At 42.1% G+C, this 18,429-nt stretch overlaps 1 protein-coding gene across 2 annotated transcripts in view; it reads left to right on the top strand.

Annotated features, from left to right (window-relative positions):
* The window catches only part of klhl4 (kelch-like family member 4), a gene marked incomplete at its 5' end in the record, with an annotated part of 131,448 nt that overhangs the window by 86,622 nt on the left and 26,397 nt on the right, over positions 1-18,429 (top strand). For both annotated transcript variants that reach the window (XM_084331619.1, XM_084331618.1), the window contains 3 exons: positions 1,593-1,805; positions 11,396-11,582; positions 15,493-15,717. In XM_084331619.1, coding sequence (XP_084187745.1) covers positions 1,593-1,805; positions 11,396-11,582; positions 15,493-15,717 — 625 coding nt within the window. The remainder of the gene's footprint in view (positions 1-1,592; positions 1,806-11,395; positions 11,583-15,492; positions 15,718-18,429) is intronic.

The raw sequence follows: 18,429 nt of genomic DNA, 5'->3' as shown, positions 1-18,429 counted from the left end.
GAAGTCCAAAATAAGCAAATTTCCCAAAAAGTTGGCGTGTTCCTTTAAACAATATGGCCATTGCATGCATTGTGACATCAATAGAAGGACATCACACATCCACTAAATCACAACCCTACTGGCCTCCAGGCACAGGTACAGACCACTGAGGTACAGATGGGCCCGCTTTGGGAAAAGCCTGAACCCCACAGCCATAGCAGCTTGAACAAAAAGCTTTCCTGAACAGGCCTGGGTGCATCACTGTCACTGTATGTTGTTACGATGTGCTGTTGCAATTTTGTATGTACTATTTTGATACTGATGTTGTATGTTGAATGTACAGTTGTCTGCCAAGTACATGGATGTCAAAAGGAAGCTGGAAGCTGGCTGCCATCCTGGAGAACCCCTCCCACCCTCTCTACGACGAGCTAGTCAAGATGAGAAGCACGTTCAGCCACAGACTCATACCCCCCGACACTCAACTAACCGCCTCGGACAGTCCTTCATACCAGCGGCCATCAGGCTCCACAACAGTGGGCAGGGACTGCTGCCAGACATCGACCTAGAACTAATAGGAACCCAAGGAGGACAATAACACTACCTTAGGCATACTGCACCTTATGTGGATACTGTGATACTGTGAATAATGTATATTTCAGTTAGTTAGATAGTAAATTATAACACTACCTTATGCATACTGCACCTTATGTGACACTGTGAATACGGTGAATATATATCTCAGTTAGTTAGATAGTAAATTATATTGACCTATTTGTTTACACTGCTTGTGTTGTTTTTACTAACTGTACCCCCCCCCCCCCCCCCTTCCCCCATGCTGCTATGATGCCTGAATTTCCCCAAGGGGATCAATAAAGGAATATCTTATCTTATCTTAAATGTAATGAATGGAATTCAGAGATCAGCTGTAAACAAACAACATTTGTTTTTGGCCCCTAGATCTATTTCCTACTGTTGTATAAGTATAATCATTTCTCAGTGTGATCCATACTGTTCTTCATACTGGATACCTGCAGCTGCAGATCAGGCACAAACATAATATAAAGTAATGTTCCAGCCTCGACAAGGCCTGAAATAAATGCTGAAGCCTATACAGTACAGTGCATCCAAAGTAGGTTAGCATTTTTTTCAGGGCTTGTACAGACCTGAGTGTGACCCCATTACTTTACCTTAGTTTTTTGGCTGACTACAGTAGCCAGACATGCAGGTATGAGGAACTGAGAAAGGACTCTACCGATCAATCATTGGCAAGTAGGAAACATGGCTAGAGTTCAGATTAAACAAACCTAAACAAGTTGTTCAGAATTATGGCCCTTGGTGATGTCACAAGGGGGTCACAAAACAACTAATTTGATTTGATTAATACATTAGCTGTTGTTTTTGGAGCCAGGGAAATGAATGACCTAATGTACTGCTCAGTTTTTTTTTTTTTTTTTTTTTTTTTTTACTTTTTAACTTTTATGTGTGGGGTAGCCAGACATGGACAGAAATAAATAATTCATACTAATTTGGTGTGTGCTGTAGCCATCAAAACGGCTTGTTCAGCACAAGGGTACAGTGGTAATGTACCTCCTTCATGTCTCTCCTCTCCCCAGGAACACTTCCTAGAGGTTATTCAGAACCAGGAGTTCCTCCTGCTCCCCACGGCTGAGATCCTCAAGCTGCTCTCCAGCGATGACATCAACGTGCCAGATGAGGAGACCATCTTCCAGGCTCTGATGATGTGGGTGAGGTATGACGTCCAGCATCGGCAGCAGGACCTGGGCGTGCTCCTGGCCTTCATACGGCTGCCTCTTTTACCACCACAGGTACGGTAAGGCCATTGTTTAAGCCCTTTAAAAGGGTAGACAGCCTTAGCTATGTTTCAATTGAAACGGACCCTGCTCAATAGTCCCAGACACTGAAAAATGCACCCTGGATTGACAAAAACAGACGCCCATTGGCCCTGTGCCAATGTGGATAACTGATGCACGATGGAAACGCCTGAAAAGGCGCATCACCAATAGGTCATACTAGGTCATGTGAGAAACCAACACCAGGTTACTTGTTCCTATTATGAGGTGTACATGATTACCCCAAATATGTAAACAACTACAATTAGAAACATTAAATAGTAGCGTAACCTGAGTGACAGTTACTGTGACCAAACGAGTCAGTCAGTCAGTCAGTCCGAGACACACACACACCTCTTCACGTAGTGCTGTACTAGTGTAACATCTACAAGACAGACGAGTAAGGCACATACCTTACAGTGATGTTCCTCTCCCTCAGCAGCAATGACAAGGTCAGGAAAGAATAACATCCTTCCACCTACAGTAGCCACACTGGCTCTCATTTGAAGAATAACAACCTTCCACCTACTGTAGCCACGCTGGCTCTCATTTGAAGAATACCAACCTTCCACCTACTGTAGCCACGCTGGCTCTCATTTGAAGAATAACAACCTTCCACCTACTGTAGCCACGCTGGCTCTCATTTGAAGAATAACAACCTTCCACCTACTGTAGCCACGCTGGCTCTCATTTGAAGAATAACAACCTTCCACCTACTGTAGCCACGCTGGCTCTCATTTGAAGAATAATGACCTTTCACCTACAGTAGCCACACTGGCTCTCATTTGAAGAATAACATCCTTCCACCTACTGTAGCCACACTGGCTCTCATTTGAAGAATAACAACCTTCCACCTACTGTAGCCACGCTGGCTCTCACTTGAAGAATAACAACCTTCCACCTAGCCACGCTGGCTGTCATTTAAAGGGGCTGCTAAACTAGAAAATAGACAAATGTCACCTGTTCTCAATCAATAACAAGATGAGGCTAAACTTACAGGAGGCTCCATCCATTACATAAACAGCTTCCTTGTGTGATTCTGGGTTTATACAATGAATCATATATTCATAAAAAAATCATCATTTGCATTTATTCTGTATATGGCATGTCACTGTAGCATTGGGCATTAAAACTTTAGGGCTTGCGCCCCTCCGTTTGAGAATGACTGGTTTAGCCGGTGTGTGTGCGTGTGTGTGCACGTGTGCGTTTGAGCGAGAGAGAATTTCCTGACATTTATGTCAGAGTGACATGTTTCTAAGACCTAAAGCCAGCCTGTATAGAGACCTGAATCATACATACCGACTGCATGTCAGGACTAGTACTGGGAACCCAAGTGCAGAACACAGAGTCAAGCAGGCAGGTAGAGTTAAACTCAAACAAGGTTGCATTAATGAGAAAACAGGCAGGGCTGGGGAAAGTAGAATCCAGGCTGAGGGGGTCCTGGGGTGAGGCAGGAGACAGATAGGATCTTCTCTGGCACAGGAGAAAACAGACAGCGAGAGAGAGAGAGAGAGAAAGAGAAAGAGAGAGGGACAGATATAAAGAGAGAGAACAAGCAGAGGAGGGATACTGAGGGCGACAGGAGTGAGGCTTCATGTTCCACCACAAGACACAAGGAGCAGAAGTCGGTACCATCGGTAACAGGCGCTCTTACGGGTGGGGTACGCTATGCGTCACGGTGGATGTCTTGATTCACTATACAGAATAAACATCAGAGGGTTGCACAACGACCAGCCCACAAACATAATACACAAATACAGTACAACAGCACATGTCTCTAAATAATGATATCAGGCTTCACAAATACTATCACTCCCCACGGCGGGAGCTGAGATCTACAATACAAGTGTTATTTGAACACCACGGCACCACGGAAGGTGCTTAAGCCTACAGACAGCGAACACCATGTGGGTGCTTAAGCCTACAGACAGCGAACACCATGTGGGTGCTTAAGCCTACAGACAGTGAACACCATGTGGGTGCTTAAGCCTACAGACAGTGAACACCAAGCGGGTGCTTAAGCCTACAGACAGTGAACACCACGCGGGTGCTTAAGCCTACAGACAGCGAACACCATGTGGGTGCTTAAGCCTACAGACAGTGAACACCACGCGGGTGCTTAAGCCTACAGACAGCGAACACCATGTGGGTGCTTAAGCCTACAGACAGTGAACACCACGCGGGTGCTTAAGCCTACAGACAGTGAACACCACGCGGGTGCTTAAGCCTACAGACAGTGAACACCATACAGGTGCTTAAGCCTACAGACAGTGAACACCACGCGGGTGCTTAAGCCTACAGACAGTGAACACCACACAGGTGCTTAAGCCTACAGACAGTGAACACCATGCGGGTGCTGCAAGCTATACAGACAGCGATAGACAGATATTAATATTATTATTTGAGGAAAACAAAATGTATGCTATGAGCTTGGACCCACGGAAATATTAGTAATCATATTTTGAAAGATTTGCATCAGAGCGAAAGAGAGAGAGAGAAAAAAAAGGCTGGCGTTTTCTCTTCAAGGTCTCCCCTACATATTCAAAAGCCTAGAGAAAGCTTGTCTTAATCATCATCATGAGTTACAGTATGCATGTGAAATTAGTTATATTTATTGCGTGTGTACACGCCTTTGTAAATCTATTTCAGAACCAACCCGAGAAGCCCAGCACGCTCCCCTCATGAGTTGTCATGGGTTGTCCTGGTATGACAATACAAATGCAGTTGCTAACGGAGATAATGAATAAAAACATGCATTGCAATGCTTTTGTTCTCCAAACACACACTGTTGCAAATATTATTACAAATATTTCCACTACTCCAAATCAAGAAAATAATTATGATACGTATCTTGTGACGGCGGACATGATGGTTATGTCAGTTTAACGATCAGACACAGACAACTATGTTATTGGAACTTGTTGGAATCCGCTCCTCATTCCTCCTTATGCAAAACAGTTTCATATTGGCTATTTATCATTCTTATGTATGAATAATTCATTAGATGATTGATGATGAAATCTTGAACATGGGCCAATATCAATTTTCAGGAGAGACGTGAAAATGTTTTAAACATTAATTTCCTACGCTCATAAGTATAATGCTTGAACTTTTTTCTGTTCTATAAAGCTGCGTCAGAGCAGGTGCCACAGCCTGGGAACTCCCCCCCCGGAGGTTATTGCCTGTTGCTGCCACCCCTGAAATAAAACACAAATATTAGATTAGATTACCGGTAGATTAAACTGTATTGTCAGAGAACAACTAAATATTTTTGGCAGCCTACATATTAGTTTACACCTGCGAGGGAAGGTGGGGTGTGTGCAAAGGCCTCTAACAAAAAGGGTTCTAAATAGCACTAAAAGTGGTTCTTTCGTTTGTAATCCTCTACAGGCTGCGTACAAAGAGATGAAAAAATATGAATGTGTTAATGTTAACACTTTGAGTGCCGCGCTGTTTGGTTAATTTGCCTTTCTAGTAGTTTCCTTGGTCGTTGCACTATGTTTGCGAAGCTGTTTTTGTGTTCTGTATTATAGCTGTAGAGACACGGTGTGGCCCATTTAGACAAACATTACTTGTAGTCCAGCATGGGAATAATAGTTTGTTTCCACACACTGTAGTTTGTAGTTTATTACACGCTAAACATCATGCATTTCCAAGATAATACAGTCTTTTTTCATTATTGCGAGATAAAACAGGTTATGTGCAATAAGCCCAAACCGTTCTGGCTGATCCCCTGAAACCCTGAATACTCCCATATCAAAGGTATATGACTTGTATATATGTATCATCACAAAATCACCAACGCAAGAGACACTGGGTTCGAATCCGGCTGTCGGCGTTGCCTCCGGCTTGGGCCGGCCGTCATACTAACTCAATTGGCAGAGTTAGCGGGTGGAAGTCGATGGGTGGTAATCTGGACGTTGTGTACAGCGACTCCTACAGGTCGGTTGGGGGATGCCTGCACAGCAGAGACAGGAAAATGGCGGGGGTAGTGTGAGCCTCCCACACGTTACACCTCGCCAATGAGAGTCCGCGCTGGCAGGTGAAAAGATGTGACAGGCTGCCTCCTCGTGTATCGGAGGGGACACGTGATGCAAGGCTATATTCTATCCTCCCTACAACCGGCCAGTGGGAGGCATATGCGAGCAACGTTCAAGACAGAGGAGGGGAGAATTGGCACAGCAAGATTGGGATGGGAGAAACATTTAAAAAAAGAGGAGAAAAATGCTTGTATATCTTATCGTGTGTTGTCATGTTTGTTTATGTGTTTGTTTAAAAAATAATAAAATAATAAAATACAAAAAAGGAGAAAAGGAGAAAAAGTGGATAAAAAAAAAGAATGTACCTTACCTTAGCCAGAAGGTATTCCAAAAGAATAATTCCAAGTGATCGCATCGCCATCGCGATTACCAGTGTATATGTCTATACACGTTTCGATGGTCAAACACGCTCATGCAACGGAATCCCGAGGCGAGGACTGTGAATTTCTGTCCCGGGAGAAGGAGTGGCCACTCACGAGGAGAAACTGAAAGTGAATCTGGCTATCAGACCAGAGCCCCATGCAGTTCAGACACGGGACGATATTGCCACCTGGTGATGGTCGATCAGAATGCAGTTCCAAATTGTCGGGACGTGCCTAAATGATGCAGATCGCTCTGGGCAACTGTGTAGAGCGGGGATCAAAGTAAAAAGATCCAAAAACTTATTTATACGTTTATGGCACTCACCGATTGGCGCCCAGAAACGTAAAAACACATTTATGGCACACAATGTGTTAATGTAATGTACTGTATTACTGTTATGTAAATACTGTTATGTAATATATTTCTTTCAGTTTCTAGTTGTTCAATGTCCCCCAGTTAAAGAGGGGGGTTCAACTTCAGACAGTTCATAAAACTTAGTTTAGTTCAAAATAAAAAATAAAGAGAGAGAGAGCACAAATAGAGGAGGTAGAAATATATATTCATAATCAATTATATGCCAAATATTAAATCAATCTGATGCTTTGAAGGCACAACAATTGTATTTCCAATTAATATTATATAATATATATATATAATACATTTGGCGGATTTACCGTGACTTTCTTTAATCTTATTTTGTAATGTTAATTTGCTAATTTGATTGCATCTGTTCCCGTCTTGTATTGTACAAAAATCTTTGTAAAGAAAGAAAAAAAAAAAAGTATAAACCACGCCCACGTCCGGTCTTCTATCTGAATACAGATACAGATCATTTTGTTGGTTGAACAGATACAGATACAGATAATGACGTCTCTGCACATGCCTACTAGAGACACCGAACACCACCATGTTTAAGCCTACAGCATGATGAGACCATTCTGACCGTTACAAAATTAAAATGCGAATTGACCACAGAAAAAAAGATACATAATGTATGTTATGTTATATCCATGAGTAATATATTTATGTCTTGTATATAGGGATGTACGATATTATCGGCCTACCGATATTATCGGCCGATATCGGCATTAAAATGTGATATCGATTGATATTGGTATCGGAAATTAAGAGTTGGACAATATCGGTATATCGGTATCGGTAAAAAAGCCAATATCGAGCATCCCTACTTGTATAAGTAATATATTTATGTTTCGTATCAACAAAAGTCCAAAACAAACAATGCAATGATTGTGGCCAAGGGCGAGACTAAGACTAAGCCACCTACCCACTCTGATACAAACACAGCAATAATATGAGGATGATTCTTTATTTTTTTTTCTTTTTTTTTTTCCTCTTTTTCTGCTCCTGATTTTTCTGTGCTTTTTCCTCCCATCCCAATTGTTGTCGCTATGCCAATTCCCCCCTCCCCTACCTGGTAATTGCGCGCATGTGCCCCCTACTGGTCGTTCTAGGAAGCCCTGAGGTCTATCACATGCTTCCTCCGATACATATGGAGACAGCCAGCTGCTCTCTTTTCACCTGCCAGCGCGGACTCTCATTGGCGAGGAGTAACATGTAGGAGGCTCACACTGCCCCCGCCCTCTCCTGTCTTTTGCTGTGCAGGCGCCCTGTCCGACCTGTAGGAGTCGCTGTCCACAACGTCCAGATTACCACCCCATCGACATCCCTCCCGCTAACTCTGCCAATTGAGTTAGTATGACGGCCGGCCCAAGCCGGAGGCAGCGCTGACAGCCGGAGTCGATACCGGTGTCTCGTGCGTTGGTGACGAGCGCAATGTCCGCTGCGCCACCCAGCCGCCCGGATTATTTGTTTTTTTTAACGTTTAACAGTTATGGTTAAGATATAAAGTTAGGGTTAGTACTTTATTTGCCTATTTTAAGTGACATCAGACTGCCTACAGACACTGACCACCATTTAAACACTCTAAATATGCACACACTGCTTTATGCCTACATAAACAATCATACCTTTCTACTGTAATTTACCCTGAATGGAGCTCTCTCTCTCTCTCTCTCTCTCTCTCTCTCTCTCTCTCTCTCTCTCTCTCTCTCTCTCTTAAACTTGAACAAAGTGTGTTTTGTGGTGTTATGTGCTCTCATTAAAGCAGCAATAACGATTTTCTGACCAGTAGGGGGCTGTGAATCTGTTATGGGAACAGAGGAACGGGACCCATAAAAGCAAGACAATAGATTAAAATTGGAAAACGCCAACTGGTGTGTATTTATTTACACAAAATAAATAACAAAACAAAACAACAGAACAAACTAAACAACAGTGGGGGTGTAGTGTGTGTAGGCGGAAGCCTGGGATATGATGTATGTAATTACTCAATGTGTCTGTGCTGGTGACTATGTGAGTGGGTTTAACAATGTAAATGGGGTCTTACCGTGTTGCGTTATGTGGTGCACCAAGGCAGTTAAAAACTACTCCTGGGAATGGTCCAGGGTCTGAATACGAGGGGCAGGCGAGAGAGAGAAAAAACAGGGGCAAGCGAGTGGGTAGAAAAAATACCATAGAGTCAAGGTGAGCGGAAAAACATCTACAGCCACGGCACCACGGAAGGTGCTTAAGCCTACAGACAGTGAACACCACGCGGGTGCTTAAGCCTACAGACAGCGAACACCACGCGGGTGCTGTGGTGTCGGGGGTGGTGTGACAGTGACAGGCAACCTCCGGGGGGAGCTCCCAGGCTTTGGCACCTGCTCTGACGCAGCCCTCACAACAGAATCACCACTAAAAACAAACTTCATTTTCCCAAAACAAAGGCTCTTCACATATCAACATATAAATCCATTAACCTATGATATTTTCATATGATTAGAAAAGTGATTTCTATTTTAGAATGTTTAAAATGACAATACTGCCCACAGACCATGAGAGATTTATTTTTTTCAGAAATCAAGCTAGTTATAGCACTAGGAGAGCCAAATCTCAATTTTATATAGATTCCATTGCGGAAAATGCCCACCAGTCCAAGAAACTGTGGACAATTCTTGGTGAATTAGGTTGTACAGGAAAGACCAAAGCTAGAAATTGAAATATTGGACTTGAAATAAAGAATAATGTGTGCTTTGATAAGGGGAAGGTGGCTTGCTATTTTAATACTTTCTTTACAACAATCGCTGCCTGCTTGGTGGATAAACTGCCTTGTGGCTCAGGAGTCTATGGCCAAGCTTTTCTGAGCTTGTACTACAAAACTAAAAATGTAGTTCCAGATGCATTCACTATCAGACCTGTCTCAGAGGAAAGGTAAGAGTATGCCTATCTGTCCTAATAAGGCAACAGGTCTTTACCTTATTCCTGCCAGATTTATGAGGGACAGTGCTAAAGTAATTTCTAGAACAATTGCACATATCATAAACTTGTCGATTAACCAAGGCAAATTTCCATTGGTTGTCCCCCTTTTTAAGAATAATTGTTAGACAGTCGTTGGAAACTATAGGCCACTTTCTATTTTGACAGTTACATCTAAGATAGTTGAGCGTCTAGTTTATGAGCAGGTTGAGGAGTATCTAGTAGATAACAAGTTGCTGTATGAACACCATTCAGGGTTCAGAGCAGCCCACTCCACAGAGACCTGTCCCATTCATCTGATTGACATCAAGCAACCTTTTGAGGATGGTAATTATGTTGGAATGATCTTGCTCGACCTCCAGAAAGCTTTTGATACCGTGAACCATACTATATTGTGGTCAAAGCTAGAGTGCATGGGTTTTAGTCAGACTTCTGTCAGTTGGTTCACTTCTTACTGTACCTCACAGGAAGAACTCAAGTCTGTGAGGTGGAAGGCGTCAGATCAGAACCTTTGGACATTGTATGCGGGGTGCCTAAAGGATACACTTTAGGTCCTCTATTATTTCTGATGCCAGCATCTGTGAAATGTAAACTGTTATTGTATGCAGATGATTCAGCACTTCTGGTGCCAGGTAGGGATGTCAGGGAGATTGAGAGAGCTCTGAGTTCTGAGATAGAAAGTGCCAGAGAGTGGCTCATAGATAACAAGCTGTCCATTAATCTAGGCAAGACTGAGTTGATCCTTTTGGCACAACAAGGAGATTAGGCAAAGTCGATCGCATGGAAGTCTCCTGTAACGGAGCAGTAATCACAGGGAAAACTAGCGTCAAGTACCTAGGACTTACACTAGAGCAGTCTCTCTCATGTGAATCTAGTGCTGCCAACATTCTATCTAAGTGTGCAGGCAAACTCAAGTTCCTGTATCGGAATACCAGGCTTTTTGAACTAGCTGTTAAAAAGCTGTTAGTGTTAATAAAAAATGTAAGTAAAAAATTTAATAAAAAAAGCTGTTAGTGTCATCCTTTCTTCAGTGTCATTTTGACCACGCGAGCGCAGCATGGTAAAGTGGTCTGTCGACAAAATTTCAAAATAAACTTCAGGTGATGCAAAACAACACTATTTGTTACATACTAGGTGTGCCTCCCAGAACGCATGTAGGAACTGCCAAATTAAAAAAGGTGGGACTGCTACCAGTGCACCTCAGGGTTGAACAGATGAAACTGAAACACATGTTCAACATATCAGATCGATATGGTCCATGCAGCATGGACACAATACCAGGGCCAGTGTTCGTTCTTGTAAGGTGCCGCGGGTCTATGGCTCAGAGCAAATTTTTCTACACAGAGGATCTCAACGTGGAACAGCCTTCCACTTAGTATTAAACTGTCAGGATCTAGAAGAATGTTTAATGGGCAGGTTCGCTCATATCTTTGGGGTAAAGTGGCCAGATAGCTGTCAGGTCATACTTGGATTATTGTTTTAATGATGGTATAGAAATGCGCTATTTTATGGTATTTGGTTAGGATATCTTGTTTTTAGATATGTAGAATATTGATTTCTTGTATTGGATTTTGGCATTATGTGTTGTTTTATATGTTATTTGTGTATGTCCTTTGGTCATAACATCGGGGACCATGCTGGAAATAAGTGTTGTCCCTTTTGCATATCATCCCTTGGATTTGTTGTGTCTTTGGACCCATAAATAAATTCAATCAATCAACAGCACAATATTGGTGTAACTTAGAGATTTGCTGAACAATAACAAAACACCCATCAATGGCCTGTTCATAACAAGGGAAGATTTTCCTTTTTTAATGAAGCCAATCCTTTTATTCCCCTTCAATCTAGCTCCTTGCAGATCTGGAAAACAACAAGATGTTCTCAGATGATCTGGAATGTCAGAAGCTTCTCATGGAGGCCATGAAGTACCATCTACTGCCTGAACGTCGCCCCATGTTTCAGAGCCCAAGGACCAAACCTAGGAAGTCAACTGTTGGTGCCCTTTATGCTGTAGGAGGGATGGACGCCACCAAGGGTACGGTTCACGGTTATTATCACCCTTTGTTAACAGTTATTACAATCATATTGTGTCACATCACATCATGTCACATAACATCACGTCATGTTATATCATAATTCATATCACGCATCATATATGCCTTATAAGCCACACCCACTTCCGCCATTGTCTCTTTATTTCCTGTAGCTGAACTTCATGATAAAGATGCTAGCTAGTGTGGATTTTCCCAAACCAAATGATTAATGCATCGATAAGCACAAAACTGTTTAGCTAGCTCATTTTATCCTTATAACAAATATATATGTAAAGAAATTGACACAGGGCTTGATGTTTTACATTCAAAATAGACAGACTTTGAAGGCTAAAATATATACCTTTCTAGATACAGTGTGATGAGCTAAAATAGGTGGCAGCATCTTTATTGCAGAGAAACACAAGGTTTGTCTCGTGTACCCAGTCTCGTTAGCAGATCTCGTTAGCTTCGACTGGAGGTTGAACACTGCATTCCAAAATCAGCTACACCCTACCTTTTGGCCCTGTCACTTCATCCAACATGAACTATGTTCCACTGATGCAGAGTCTCCACCCCTTTTTAAACGGGTAGGTTTCTACAGAGAGTTTCATGTTTCCATGCAAGGTACAAGTACCCATCATACCTAAACACAATGAAAAGGATAGGATTGTGTTGGGTGCGGATTGTGTCATGCCACATCAGATCACATCACATCACATCGATTCACATAACATCACATCACATCCTATCAATTCACATTACAGTACATCACATCTCACATCATATATATGTGATATATATGAATATATATATATATAATAGGGCTGACCCCTATTAATCGATTAGTCGACTAATCGGTTGAAAGGAGTCGTAGTCGACTGGCCAACCTCTTAGTCGAATATAATAATACATTTTTTTTTAATTTTTTTTTTATAATTTTTTCCAAAAGAAGAGGCCTAGAAGCGTGGCTAACGCTAATGGCACGCATACCAGAGGCTAACTGCCTACGAAAACAGGCACAGAGGCACTGAAAGAGGATTTCACCCATCTAATGAACACACTAGACTAGACAAATATCAAGATGTATCCATCAGTGGACCAATTGCATGCTTTTGCAGAGGACAAGAAGCCTTCAGTCGACTCCTTAAGACATTAAGCACCCCCACAGCCCAAATGGAATGATACAACATTTTAATTTTTTTAATTTTAATTTTTTTTTTTATATTATACTTTATTTTTAATTTTTTTAAGTCGACCAATAGTCAACTAACGGCAAATTTTGGCCAATCCTAGTCGACCATCCAAATCCTTAGTCGGGGACAGCCCTAATATATATATATATATATATATATATATATATATATATATATATATATATATATATATATATATATATATATATATATATATATATATATATATATATATATATATATATATATATATATTGAAATTCTTTATTGGGAAAACCACTTGAGATACAGTATCTCGTTTTCGAGAGGGTCCCACATTTTGTGCAATGTAATACAGAAACAGAACACATAACACGCAAAAAAATAAAATAAAAAGACAAATACAAAAACATGCAACAGAACAAGTACACATTATAAGAGGATATGGTTCTCCTTCTCCATCATAATAGGCCTACTAAAAGGCGACCACCTGACGATGCCACCTCAGGGCAAACGAATATGCTTACCCTGCGATGACACCGCTAGGAAGCCGCTGCGAGAAAGGCCCAACAAAACATTAAATCATGTCACATTATATTATATCATATTGCATTGCATCACATCATCAATTTAACCCTTCAGATGAAGAATCACATACGTCTGTTCTGAAATGTCTTGGACAGCCAGTGTATTTGCAGTAGTACAAGTGAATCCAAATTATTATCACGGCTGCGCGTATTGAACCCAATATGCGGACACAGAAAAGTAGACAGGTCTCGTTAAAACCCAACACGGGTGTATTTATTGAGAAAAGGGGGTCGTCAGGTATCCGGGCAGGAATCGAGTGACACGGAGGGGGATCTCGTACAGTCCAGGGTGAGTGTGTGGGGCAGGGTAGTCAGGCGGGCAGGGGTCGATAACGTAACAGGTACTCAGATAATAAGGGGAGTAGGCAGGGGCAAGGTAGTCCAACAGGCGAAGGGTCATACACGGGTTCAGGTCTTCATACGTTCCGGGAAAAGGCAAGGAGAAGAGTAGCCAGGCAGTGACAGCGTGTGACAATTACTTGTGAATGTGACGCATAACCCGAAGGTAGGCTCAACCTCTACAGTCTTTTAAAGTAATGATAAATGTACACAACACTCTAACTTAACATCTTTGGTTTGAAAACATTGTTCATCTGAAAACTGGGTGTATCCACTCTTCCAAACAAAATGAACTGCATTGAAATTATAGCCTTCAGACTAAACACCATTTAAGTATTTTATTAACTGTTTTGCACAGCCTGGAGTTCTATTGACATTCCTCACCCAAAAGTACACAAACACTACTGCTCCTTTAAATATCAATGTGCACAACATTCTAACCTACGGCCTTCAAATAATGAGATTTCACGAGTTCAACCCACAAAAATGGATATGTTTAACAGATTCCATAGAAATCAATAGTTTATTAGAGCAACGATGCAACAGCCTGATGCAGGCGTCTTGGGGAGGACGCTCCTGGGCAGGTGCACTCAGCGGGGATTGGATGAGGGAGGGGAAAGGAAAGGGGACCTTTCACAAGAGCGCTTGTCTCTAACGTTTAGCCTATGACCAGCCTCCCGGTGGAGTGGCCTCCGGAGGGGGATAAGATCATATTGGCCCATTATGGCCTTAGTGGGGTAGCTGAGCGCTTGCCCGATAGAGGTAGATGTTATATGTAATTGTATGGGAAAGAGACCCCATTCTGGAGGGAAGCGAAAACCCAGATATCCTGAGCCAATAGGGAATCCCTGGGAAAAGTTATTCCGACGCACCCCAGAATTAGTAGAGCAGAATTGTGTATTTAATGTGTGTGTCATATGCCTCTTTTCCACTGCATGGTACCTACTTGACTCTACTCTACTCTACTCGCTTTTGGTACCTGGTACTTCGTTCATTCGTTTTCCACTGGAGTTAGTACCCCCCGTCAGTGTGTAACTGGTCGTCATAGCGAGGGCGCCGTGACGTCATCTTCAACGCGACACACAGACAATAGAAAGAGCATTGCGGCTAGCGTACGTTAGCTAATAAGGCACTGGTATCATAGAATAGAATCCCAATTTGTAGTGTCAAATTTCCCTCAGGATGATTAAAGTATTTCTATTCTATTCTATTCTATGATACCAGTGCCTTATTAGCTAATGTATGCTAGCCGCAATGCTAACAGTTATAATGGAAAATCCCAGTCACATTAGCACAAAAGCTAAACTAAATTAGCTACCTTTTTGTGAGACTAAACTCTTTGTTCTTGGTGGTAAATTGTGTTGATCAATAAATGAGGCAGAATGCACAGTGAATGTATCCTTTTTTGTTTATTGCACGTTGTTCTTGATGCAAACAAATAATGAATGCTAATGTTTAGTAGTCGTGAGGCTAGTATTTAAAGATGGCGGGTTTGTGTTTTGTGCAGGACGTCCCCCGTGTAGCGCAATGATAACGTAGTGACGATTCTCTCTTCTGACCAATCAGTGGTCTGCAGTGTTTCACGTCACTTTTTGGTATCACTTCTACCAGCTTGGAATCTCGACAAAGCAGGTACTAAAAAAGTACCCGGTACCAGGTACCATCCGCAAATTTTTGCAATGGAAAACCGAAATAGGCAGAGTACAGTCGAGTCGAATAGGTACCATGCAGTGGAAAAGAGGCAATAGTGTGGGCTTCCACCCAAAATTCATAATACTTAAATTAAATACACCACTTTTTTTTCCTGTTTCTAGGCTCTACCACCATAGAGAAGTATGACCTGCGGACGAACACCTGGATCCAGGTTGGAGTGATGAACGGACGGCGGCTCCAGTTTGGGGTGGCGGTGATCGACAATAAGCTGTATGTGGTCGGAGGGAGGGATGGGCTGAAGACCTCTAACATGGTGGAGTGCTACAACCCAATCAGCCAAGTCTGGACCACTATGCCCCCTATGTCAACACATAGACACGGACTGGGTGAGTCTTCTACTCATAGTGCATTACAAAGTAGGGTCATTGTGTAACAAATAAATACATTTACTTAGTGTTGATACCAGAGTGTATCAAGTCCACGTCAAGACCAAGACTTTGAGGGGGGCAAGACTGAGGGCCCTTTCTCACTCACTGCTCTGTGTCGAATCAGACCCGGCTCGCATCAGAAAAGGGTGTGTCTGTCTGAGTGAGAACGCTGTCCCCCGTCCCCGCCCCCCGCTGATTCATCCCCGGGGGCGCAGAACCTGGACCGCTGAAATAGGTGGTCTCAGGTGCGCGCTAGTGTGGGGGCGGTTAGGCCTGGCAATTTTGTTTGCCATTGCTATGTCTATACATTGTTCGAATGCATTTATTTCTATTAGACCAGTGGTGCCCAACCAGTCGGCCGTGGTCGACCAGTAGATCAATGACATGCAATATAATTGCCACAAGCGATGGGATAATGTTAGCTTCTGAACAGGCTAGCTAACTAGCGTTAGCCATTAGCCATTGCTGTATACTATACTTTCTTGTTCGAATGCATTTATTTCTATTAGACCAGTGGTGCCCAACCAGTCGGCCGTGGTCGACCAGTAGATCAATGACATTCAATATAATGCATATAATGGATGCAGCAATGTTACTAGTAAAGGCTAAGCTAACTAGCGTTTAGCCGTTAGCTTAGCGCTATCGTTAAAACGCTCAAAAGCGGACTCTACAACACCATCCATTCGTGATAAAATAGGGTGGGTTATATTGACAAGGCTTGACAACAGAGGTTCAAATATAACTTCATATTTATTGGCAATTTGTTCATTTATATCATCATCCAGTCTCCGCAGTAGTGTTAAGACACTTTCTGTTTACATTTTCGAACGTGACATCATCGCCAGGGGTGTAAAAAGTACCCAGAAATTATACTTAAGTGAAAGTATGGGTACCGTCTCGAAATCTGACTCAAGTAAAAGTCAAAGTATCTGGCTAAAAACACACTTGAGTAAAAGTAAAAAAGTCCTACTTTTAAATGTACTTAAGTACTAAAAAGTAAAAGTATTTTTTTTAAAGGGATAGACCAGGGCCCTCATTCATCAACGTGACGTAGAAAGTGTTCTATTTCCATACTTAGGCACGGAATTTAGAATCTGTGCACGCACAAAAAAAACGGGATTTATCACACGTGCGTACACAGGTTCTACGCACACCTGTCTTGATAAATATGACTTTGATCCTACGTTTGAGCTTGTGCACTGTTTTAAGTATTTGTATACCAGAACCGCCCCGATTAACCATATACGGTAATGGAATACCCCCATGAAATGTGGAAAAATGGACTAAGCCGAGGGAAGCGTGTTATGAGACAGGCTGACAGACGTGTACATGTACGGTGATGTCGGATATGATATCTATTAACCATTGCTGCCTGGGCAGCGCAAACACTAATAAAGACCGTGCTGGAATATGACTGCCTTTTCCCGTGTTGTTTGATTAATACCCAGGGATTAAAGTTCTCCTCAATTTTATTCCAAATCGCGATGGATTTTCCGTCAATTTTCTACCTGCTGCATATGATTTCTAGAGGCATACTACAATCTATTTTGATGTCAGTATTGGGTAGCCTATATAAACAATAATACGAGAGCATATACAAGAACAATAAATCTCACTGCATGTATGATGTAGCCTGCCTTTCAATACATGAACTTGAATTCCATCATGTTTGTGTGCGGGACTCACAAGGCTGTTGTCACAATGGGTGGTACCGGTACAGTAATAACAGTCTACACAATATCACGATGGACCATGCCATAGCCTATGTTCTATTATGACATGATCTGTGACGACAAATGTTCTAGAATGTTTGATTAAGATATCATACTCTGACAGCATGCCTATGATCAACAAAAACGCGAACTTGAATCCCATCATCATATTTACATAGTCTGTCCACTATCTGGTGTCATTGCAATGCGTTTTTTTATTCTTTCTTATACAGTAAAAAGGGGGAAGAACACTATATCGTGGGTGTTCATATGACTTGTATTCTGCTTACAGCTTCGAAATTCCACTTGTTTCGTTTAACGTAAAGCCTTTTAAATATAATCAAAACGTTCCCGTGTTTCTGCGGTCTGTGCGCAAAATAATAACGAGTTGAGCTACGCGGAGCGCAGTCAGTCAGTACACCCTGTATATTCCGATAACGCTATATAAACCATGCTGCATTCATTCTGAGAGAAAGATCTATTATTCCAAATGCTATTTATAGGGTTTTGACCATAATTACACTACTGTTGCTATTTTACAATGAACTATAATGAATTACGGTTCATACAGAACATGCCAGTGTTGAAACTAATGCACAGAAGCTCATTTCCTTGTTGTAATAATATATTCTACCAACGGGCGCCAGGTACGCATGGTCCGAGCTGTGCGTAAATATAAGCACGAAGTCAAGTTCAAGTTGAAATTGATGAATCCCGCACAGCTTAAGCACATATCTGTGCGTAATTCACGTTGATGAATGAGGGCCCAGGGGTCTAACTCATTCCATCGTGGGCCAAGTTTACATTTTAACTATACATTGCACCAGGTGAGTTAGTTGAAGAGGAGAGCCAATTAGTGAAATCATCAGTTGGTGTTTAGGCAAGGCTGGAATGAAACCAAGCAGACACTCTGCCCACAATGGAATGTGTTCTGCGATAGACAATGCTGAAATGAAAG

Source organism: Notolepis coatsorum (genome assembly GCF_963971535.1).
Source record: "Notolepis coatsorum genome assembly, chromosome: 16".
Taxonomy (NCBI): Eukaryota; Metazoa; Chordata; class Actinopteri; order Aulopiformes; family Paralepididae; genus Notolepis; species Notolepis coatsorum.
Note: the sequence above shows the minus strand (reverse complement) of the source record. Positions and strands in the feature narration are given on the sequence as shown.